General features: G+C 35.1%; 1 protein-coding gene across 6 annotated transcripts in view; it reads left to right on the top strand.

The window, feature by feature from the left end:
- The window catches only part of LOC135219424 (uncharacterized), a 913425-nt gene that overhangs the window by 597879 nt on the left and 305489 nt on the right, over positions 1–10057 (top strand). For all 6 annotated transcript variants that reach the window (XM_064256195.1, XM_064256199.1, XM_064256198.1 and 3 more), the window contains exons 8-10: positions 19–302; positions 864–986; positions 1524–1672. In XM_064256195.1, coding sequence (XP_064112265.1) covers positions 19–302; positions 864–986; positions 1524–1672 — 556 coding nt within the window. The remainder of the gene's footprint in view (positions 1–18; positions 303–863; positions 987–1523; positions 1673–10057) is intronic.

The raw sequence follows: 10057 nt of genomic DNA, 5'->3' as shown, positions 1-10057 counted from the left end.
AACAGGAAAAAGAAGAAGGCCGAAGGGGAAAAAGAATCTGGCGACAGAAAGAAGAAAAACAAGAAAAAGAACAGGAAAAAGAAGAAGGAAGAGAGAAAGGAGACTCCTGTGGCCGTTGAAAACACAGAAATAGACTGGATTGACACCTACAATGAGTTGCCAGAGGGGTATCCGTTATTTTCCGGAGAGGAAACGGAACCAAAGGTTGAAAAAGAGGAAGAGGGAGCTTTGCCCGAAGGCCTTCCTGATGGTTACCCCATTAACAGGTTTTCGGATGAAGTTTCGGACAACGGCAAAAGCAGGTAACGGTCTAAGTAGCCTCGTCTGTTTTGAACATATTAAAATATAAAATCTGATAGAGCGCTCGTGTAAAACAAAGTTTAGTTATAAAAATATGAAACTTGATAGAGAGCTCGTATAAAATAAAATTTAGTTCATAATATTCATTAGTTTCTAAGAAGTTTGAGCCCATATTTAGGCATTTTTTATCTTGACGTTTAACAATGATAGGCTTAGATATTTCTTATATCCATTTTCAAGGACATTAAGTAATAACAATTTAGACGAAAGAAAGCAAACCATACAACTCCTAAACTAAATAACTTGTAGAAAGTAATGTAAGGCACAGACTCATGTTGCAAATGTGTAGATGAGCCACTTATGCTCAAATCGTCTTTTGATTAATACAGTGCTAGACTGATTTTGATTTTGTAGTCATATGTCTGCTGGATTTTTATATTTTTTGCCCCATTTGAAGATAGGGATTAGAGTGCTATGTATCAAAATATAAGTTGAAACTATTGTCAGCATAAGTAAACCAAGCTGTAGTATTTGCCTAAACAAAATGCCCCTCTTCTTTTCAGGTTTATAGAGACAGAAGATATTGACTTTGCCACCCTAGACACAAGTTGCATCATTTCAGAGATTGACTCCATTTACCTTCCCCCGCCCAGAGTCAAGAACGCACATGTAACTGCTTATTACACGTAAGTCTTGAACAAGTCTTTCTGCTTTTACAGTTATTGTCCTGCTTCCTCCCCAAGAGATTGATATGATAGGTTCCCTTGATGTTAAGAAATAATAAGTCAAAGAACGCATAATGAACATCGAACAGCAACTAGCAACAGCAGATAAATTTGATGTTTACATAGGAATGCAAAATCTCACCTAGCTTAGAGTTTATGTTACCTTTTGATCGAATATGTTGTCGGTATGCTCTCAGAAAAATTCTATTGGCTTTTTTTATATTTGTATTAACTAAAATTACACTTGAGTGTTCTACGTTAATGACGCCAAATGCTGCAACGAAGACTTAGATCTTGATTTTTCTTGTAAGGGTTTGTTTTACATTATTATCTTATTATATTCAGAGTGTTTTCTTGAAAGTGTTCAGACGTTGATTTAATAGGTTTCATATTCTTTGAAAGCATTGTACTATAAAATCTTAATTTGATATTCTTTTGCTTTGCTGAGATACCAAGTAACTTTTGTAACATTATCTATTTTCCTTTTATTGATTATAGTGTAACCAATCCATCTTCTCCTAATAATGTGTACGTGGAGGCTGTGTACGAGTGTAAATTTGGCTACAGAATGGGAGACACAGCAAACAACAGAGTGTTTTGTAAAGGAGATAAGTGGCTGGGATTCCTCCCTTCCTGTGTTCATTACGGTAAGTTGTGTCGTTCATTATTATCATTATTATTAGTATTATAGCCTATCAACCCCTCTCTCTCTCTCTCTCTCTCTCTCTCTCTCTCTCTCTCTCTCTCTCTCTCTCTCTCTCTTTCAAAGCATCAGCTCCGAAATTCTACTCAAGAGATAATAACTGTATTTATTATGCAAGAGGATATTGCAGAAACGGAGAAAATTGCAGATTCAGACACAAAATGAATAATTATGATGAAGGAAGATCAAATATTATGGAAAAAGTTGGATTTTTTAATGTCGAATTTCTGAAATGAAAAAAAGAACAACATACCAGAACAGGAAAGAGACATGGGAAAATCCTTATTACTACCAGTATTAAATGAAGGAGAAAACACGCAAACCATCATAGTGATGAATGCGCAGGGTTTAGTTACGAGTAACTCAAAAAGAAAAATAGAGTACTTAGAAGAACTAACCCAAATGAAAAGAAAATAGATATAATGAATATAAGTGAAACCTGGTATTCCCAAGAGACTGACTGGGAATGATGATCAAATAAAAGGGTTCCAAACTTATAGATCAGATAGAAAAAATAGGAATCAAGGGGGAACCGCAATATATGGGAAAGACAAAAAACAAGGAAAAACAAATATATGAGAAATATAGTAACTCAGAATGTGAACTAATAGCGGTAGAATTTGAATCTGAAAAATTGATGAACATAGTAATATATAGACGACCTAATACTAAAGAGTTTGACTTAATAATTGAAAAATTGGATGATATATGTAGAAATCACAAGGACTGGACTATTCTCCTATCTGGTGACTTCAACTTTCCTTTCGTAGAATGGAAAAGAACGAATAGGAGATTGTGGTTGTACTTATACATATAAAAAAGAGAGTAATAGTAGTGCAGAAGATAAGAGGCAATTTGAAAAGCTATTAGATATGCTACTAGAATACAACATTCAACAAATAAATCACCTGCCAACAAGAAAGGAAAATACTTTAGACCTAGTATTTGTGAACGAGATGAATTATGTTAAAGAAATAATAGTTTATAATGAGAGTATTTCAGACCATAATGTCATAGAATTAACAGTTCATTCCAAAGCAAGTGAAAATAGAGATAAGCAAGAAATGAAAAAGTGGGAAGGAATAGGAAAATACAACTTCTACAGTAAAAATATAAAATGGTCAGAAATTAATGAAGAATTAAACAAAGATTGGGATAACATTTTCGTAAGTGATGACATAAGGGTAAATACGGAGATATTATATAAAATATTGGAGAAAAGAGTGGAAAAATATATACCGAAGAAGAAAAGTAAACATCATTCATGCATACCAAGAGACAGAAGGATCTTGTTCCAGAAAATCAGAAAGTGGAAAAAAGGTCTTGCAAAAGAAAAAAATGCATGGAAAGTTATAGAACTAAAAAGTAAGATAGAAAATGCAGAACAAAAGATTATACAATCAAAAGAAAATGAAAAACGGGACTTGGAAGAAAAACCCTATTAAATATCAAGCAAAAACCCCAACTATTATACTCATATGCGAAGAAGATGAATAAAAGAAGAATAGAAATAGGCCCGGCCCTCTGAGAATTGAAGGGAGATTAACGAATGAAAAAAAGGAAATTGCAACATACTGGCAGAACGATATAAGAGAGAATTCACCCCTAGAATAGATAATGAAGATAATGATATATGAAGTAAGGGAAGAAAATAGTGAATATTTAGCTGACATAGAAATTAATGAAGCTGATATTTTGTGCAGGCAATTAATGAAATTAAAAATGGAGCTGCTGCAGGGCCGGATGGAGTCCCTGCTATTTTGTTAAAGAAAGTAGTTCATTCTATCGCAAAGCCACTTGCAATATTATTAAGACAAAGTGTAGATACAGGCAAGATTTATGATGAGCACAAATTAGCATATATCACCCCTACTTCTACTTTCAAAAGTGGATCAAGACTAGAGGCAAGTAATTATAGGCCTGTGAGTCTAACATCACATATTATGAAAGTGTATGAAAGGGTAATGAAGAAAAATATTATGAAACATTTAATAAAAAATAATTGTTTAATATAGGACAACAGAACGGTTCGTACCCGGAAAAAGTACACAAACCCAACTGTTAGTCCACCGTGAGAACATATTCAAAAATATGAAAAGCGGAAATGAACAGATGTGGTTTATCTAGACTTTGCAAAAGCCTTTGACAAAGTAGACCATAAATATATTAGCAAAGAAAATTAGAAAACACAATATCGTAGATAAAGTAGGAAGATGGTTAAAAGAATTTTTACACAACAGAAAACAGATAGTTATTGCAAACGATGAGAAATCGGATGAAACCAAGGTAATATCCGGTGTGCCACAAGGTACGGTGCTAGCTGCAATATTGTTTGTTATTATGATTGAAGACATAGACAGTAATGTTAAGGATTCGGTAGCGAGTAGTTTCGCTGATGACACAAGAATAAGTAGAGAAATTACTTGTGATGAAGATAGGAAACGCTCTACAAAGAGACCTTAACAAAGTATATGATTGGGCAGAGGAAAATAGGATGGTATTTAACTCTGATAAATTTGAATCAATAAATTATGGAGACAGAGAAGGAAAGCTATATGCATATAGGGGACCTAATAATGAGACAATCACAAATAAGGAAGCAGTTAAAGACCTTGGTGTGATGATGAATAGGAACATGTTTATGCAATGATCAAATAGCAATTCTGTTGGCAAAATGTAAAGCAAAATGGGAATGTTGTTACGGCACTTCAAACAAGAAAAAGCTGAACACATGATTATGCTTTATAAAACATATGTTCGTAGTCACTTGAATATTGCAATATGATATGGTACCCACACTATCAAAAGGATATTGCACAAATAGAGAGTGTACAAGGTCCTTTACAGCTAGAATAGAAGAAGTTAAGGACCTAGACTACGGAAAGACTACAATCCTTAAAATTATATAGTCTAGAAAGGAGAAGAGAACGCTACATGATAATTCAGGCATGGAAACAGATAGAAGGAATAACAGAAAATATCATGGAACTAAAAATATCAGAAAGAGCAAGCAGAGGTAGATTAATAGTGCCCAAAACTATACCAGGAAAAATAAGGAAAGCACACAGGACATTAATCCACTACGCACCAGCATCGATAATGCAGCGTCTATTCAATGCGTTGCCAGCTCATCTGAGGAATATATCAGGAGTGAGCGTAGATGTGTTTAAGAATAAGCTCGACAAATATCTAAACTGCATCCCAGACCATCCAAGATTGGAAGATGCAAAATATACCGGAAGATGTACTAGCAACTCTCTGGTAGACATTAGAGGCGCCTCACACTGAGGGACCTGGGGCAACCCGAACGAACTGTAAGGTCTGTAAGGTCTCTCTCTCTCTCTCTCTCTCTCTCTCTCTCTCTCTCTCTCTCTCTCTCTCTCACACACTGTGGCAAACAAAACCAAATAAATTCTTCTCTTGATCATGAAAACCCATGGAATGAATTGTTTTAAAGATTTTTGTTTATAAAAATCGAGTGTAGTGCTAGTGTATTTTAGATATTTTACGGGCCACAAACCTAGTCTGCCAAACTCTGGCTTGATTATCTCTAATATCCACTAAAATGTTTGCTACGTGGTACGTATGTTGCTTTATGAAATTTGGTTTTTTGGGATCGTTTTCTCATATATCAAATGACAATCGTTAAGTCATTGTGAAAAGCCACGCCGTAAAAGAACGCTCCGTATTTTGAAAATGAAAATGAAAAGATGCACATTTCCCAACCCTGTGCACTCCAAAAATCCGTGTGCAACCCCTAGGGAAGAACTTCAAAAGAAGCCGACCCGTTGGAAAATGAAAAGCTCAAAGCTCCCGTGCGCATTGAATATGGAAATTGCTACAGCCAATTAGGCAATTAGAAGAAGCAGTTTGACGAGGTAAGGTAAAGTCTGATGATGGGGGTGAGCCTCTAGATAAATGATCAGAGTTTAAAGGTCGTCGGTATCAAATTAGTACGTGAAAATATCAAGGGGTAATTCTGCTGCCTTTAAGAACGCCGAATTGACGGGCATGGATCAGATTGAACGATGATTTGCAGCCAACTTCCGTCGGTTGTGATTATGCAGTATGCCGACATTAAGTAGATGGGGTCGCCTTGATTTTCATGGCTGCCGACATGTTCTGAGTAGTATATACTATTTCAACTTAAAAAGGAAAGTTGTTGTGGTACAAGCGAAAAAACTTCAGTTTGCGCAAGAATTTCCTTTTTCTTGTTCTCATTTATGTAACATTTATTTGTTTTCTTTTTTTTCTAGAGGCAACCCTCCTTTATTATAATTTTTATAATCTCGTGTTGTGAATGAATTGTTTATATATTTTTTCATATATATTGATTAACCCCAGTGCTTGGAACATTTGCCTAAAATCTATAAATTAATCAATCATTCAATCCTATATTAATTACAAATAGACTTTTTTTGTAAACCCAAACATCTAATGAATAGGTAACATTGGAGTGAGGAAAACTTGCGTTAAATAAAAACTTACTAAGTTGCATTCACAGGTTATTTTAACAACACTTATAAATATCCATTTTACTCGACCCTTTGCATTTATCCATTTACAAATAAATGCTGCATATGTTTGGTCATTTTTATTCTTGAACTACCTTCATGTGCGAATTTCATTTTTTATTAACGTAGCTGTTTTCATTGATACCTGGTGTAACTTGTACCGTCATTGATGCAGTGGGAAACATTTTGAGATTTTCTTCAATACTGCAAAGACTTGAGATGTTTACTGGTCGCGGCGAATGTTAGTGTTGCTGCCTATATGTATAGTGCTAGATTTGGCTGCTTAAAAGTATTATAACATCGTTGTTAAATGTATTTTCATCATCTTTGTCCATTAATTGTTGATTAATTATCTGAAGATATCGTAGGGAGGAGGTGCCGTCAGTGCACCTCATGTGGTGTACTGTAGGCATTACTTTAAAGGTTCCTTGCAGCGTCCCTTCGGCCCCTGGCTCCAACCCTTTTCATTCCATTTTACTGTACCTCCGTTCACAATCTCCCTCTTCCACTTTACATTGCACCCACTCATAACAATTGTTTTAATGTGCAACTGCGGCGTTTTCTTCCTATTGCACCTTTCAGACCTTTTTACTGTCATTTTCCGTTTCTGCGCTGAATGACGTCATAGGTCTCAAAGCTTGGACTTTGGCCGAAATTCTATACTCTTCTCTTATCTGAAGAGAAACTTACGAAAATCCATATCGAGGAAAAGTAGTAATGCACGGAATTCTTTTCTTTCCCAAACAAAGAATTGAAGACGGATCATTTGGAGACGTAAGAATGTTTTGTTTCAGAGTTAGCAGTCAGTGAGCAATAGGATCATCTTTCCTTGGGTTGCTACTTCGGTGTTCGATTTTCTTTTCCCTTTTTAGTGGTAAATCATATCTACTGTCATTTTTATCTCTTGAGACAGTGGAAAGTCCAGGAAATTTTTCAAACAAGTAGACCGTAATTCCCATTGCTTACGTAGACAGATATTGGACGTGTCTTATATTCAGCTTTACACAAATAACAACTAGAATAAAATAGGAAGTCTTGACGCATTCGTCGATTTATATTTAAACTGTTCAAATGTAATGAAAGCCTTATTCTGAATAAGAGAAAAAAATCGTCAGGAATTCAATTTTTTTTGAGTAAAATTTCCAGCGGTAACATGTTACGAACATGATGCCGTATATTTTCAGCCTCCTCTCTCTCTCTCTCTCTCTCTCTCTCTCTCTCTCTCTCTCTCTCTCTCTCTCTCTCTCTTCCTTTGACTTATGATAATTCCTGACACATTAAAATAATATTCGTTAGCGGAGGAGCCATATATTAGAAATAAGGAAGAGAAAGGCTGGAAATTCCTCTCTATTGCCGATTAGTTTCGCTAAAAAGGGAGCTCTTATCATAATTCACTATTCCCGAAAGAAACTACCCTAACCGATGGGCGAACGCAACCTAAAATTTGCATAATTGATGAATGTTGTAAAGGATGCCCTTTGCACAAAACTCCTTTAATCTACTCGGATTATGGATGTGGTTTGACTGCGTACTTGAGTGAAGTAACCATTTCCACGCAAATCACTTCCCATAGAATATTTTACCTGGGTGTTATTCGGAAGATGGATGGTTTTCTGTTGGCTTCTGTACACACCGACATACTATGGAGTTGCCTTTTTTCTCACATTGTTAATGCTTCCTTTTTTTATTCTTTTTTTTTCTAATGCGTAGAATTGGTTTTCTCTTTCGTGTAAAATGCAGCTAATAAATGCATAGCCTTTTAAGCACATTTAGGTACCCTAAAACTGTAAGAGTTTTAGTCTTTTCAACACTTGAGGATTTTACGAGAATGAAAAATAAGAATTCGTGTTCTTTAGCAAAATATAGTCGTGATATCAGACATGCTGTATGTTATCAGTACTTCCATTTGCGTAAAAGTTCATATATGGTTTTTATATTTAGTTGTATTATACTCACTTGCGGAAGATTAGTTTCCAAAGAGACATGCCATTATGATACACTATTCGTCAAGCGGACATGATGATGATGCATGCTTACCTGATATAATTATTACGTTATTATTCACTGAATGAGTTTTAATGATTTAAATCCCAAATCTTTAGACAATGGAAAAAGTTTGTTGTGGTTCCATAAGGACAAACGATGTATGTGACTTGTGTAAATTAAGTTTTTCCGATTGATATTTAGTTAACAAGGCCCGTCTTCGTTCTCAGAAAGGAATTAAATGTTTATTAACTTTCAGTGAAAAGGTAACATTATAGGAAATAACATGATCAACACAAGTGCAAATTGAATGGATACTGATAACTTTCACCTTTGCAGCTTGGTTTTTGATGGAATGATATTTGACGTTTTTCTTTTGATAGACAAAAGAAATTAATATTTATATGATATATGTTCTTATAGTTTTAAACACAATTGTAAATAATTTATTGGTCTTTTGACCTTGTGAAAGAACTGTGTGCTTTTCTCCGATCACCTTCCCACTTTTCGCACTGGTCATTAAGCGGCAAGTTATTCAAGATTGCTCCCTACCCTCTCAATTTTTCTCAGCTTTTTTCAACAGTCGTTTCCTGTAGATCAATTGAGGTTGTTAAGACGGTATTTGTGATGTGAGATAGTTCGATTCTTAAGAAAAATGACCCTCTTACCGCAATGCTCTTTATGCCTTCAGCATAAAATTTCAAAGTAGTTTCAGTGTTATGGTCATAAAGATGGATCATATAGACCAGGAATGTAGATGCTGCCTTTACAAAATTTTTCGATAAACTTTAACCTCCCCTGCCTCGAGTAATGTTTCCTTGGCAGTGGGGAACCTTCATTCGCGTTTTACTCAAGAACATACTAACTTGAATTTCATTTTCTTATATAATCTCAATATCCAGTGATTTGAATTTCTTCTGATCCTTTTATGCGCTGTACCCGGTATGGGGTTGGGGGGCGTGTAGTGATATCAGTGCACCTCACACGGTGCTCTGTAGGCATTAATAAAGATTCTTTGGAGCGTCCCTTCGGTCCCTAGCAGCAACTACTACCATTCCTTTTACTGTACCTCCGTTCATATTCTATTTCTTCCATCTTACTTTTCAGTCTCTTAACAATTGTTCCAACATTATAGGTCTCAGCACTTGGTCTTTTACCTAAATTTTATATTCCAGTTTTGTGCGTTGTGCAATACTGCCACATTCTTGTTCCGTACGAAATCAAGTACTTCCCGGTGTGTTCCTGAGACTCAGTAACCTAACGTAGTTCGAGTGGTTTCGTCTTTTTAAAAGAATATTACTTCACTGTTACAGAAATTTACTTAAGTTTCAAAACTTGTCTTCCTATGACATATAGAAAGAGTCAGTTTAACTGTATGCACATTTCTTTCCAGTATTTTGATAGGGAATGTTAAAAGACTTGAGTAGATAGAATTACAGTGGTGTTTAGCATCATGTCTCAAAACGTGAACTAGAACATTTCCGAATTGCTGAAGTATAGCTGATAATTTGTTTATATATATTTATTTATTCTAAGCGGAAAAGTAAGACAGGGTTCTGCTTGATATTTTCTTTTGGAATTTTAAAAACGATAACTTTCAAATTATTGTTAAGATGAAAACCATTGTAAGTCCTTTGATGAAAATTGACTTAAACTTTTAAAGCGATTTAGTGACCCTTAACAAAATAAGATTGTTTTTAAGAAATAGGAGGTACTTTCGTTCCCCACCCATAGTCGTATCTATTTAATTTTTCGACATCTTTCTTCGAAATCATCGTATTCAATGTCAAAGCTCGGAGTAAGCTAAGAGGTAGCAAATTTCAGCTATGACG

This window comes from Macrobrachium nipponense, chromosome 1 (assembly GCF_015104395.2).
Source record: "Macrobrachium nipponense isolate FS-2020 chromosome 1, ASM1510439v2, whole genome shotgun sequence".
Classification (NCBI taxonomy): Eukaryota; Metazoa; Arthropoda; class Malacostraca; order Decapoda; family Palaemonidae; genus Macrobrachium; species Macrobrachium nipponense.
Note: the sequence above shows the minus strand (reverse complement) of the source record. Positions and strands in the feature narration are given on the sequence as shown.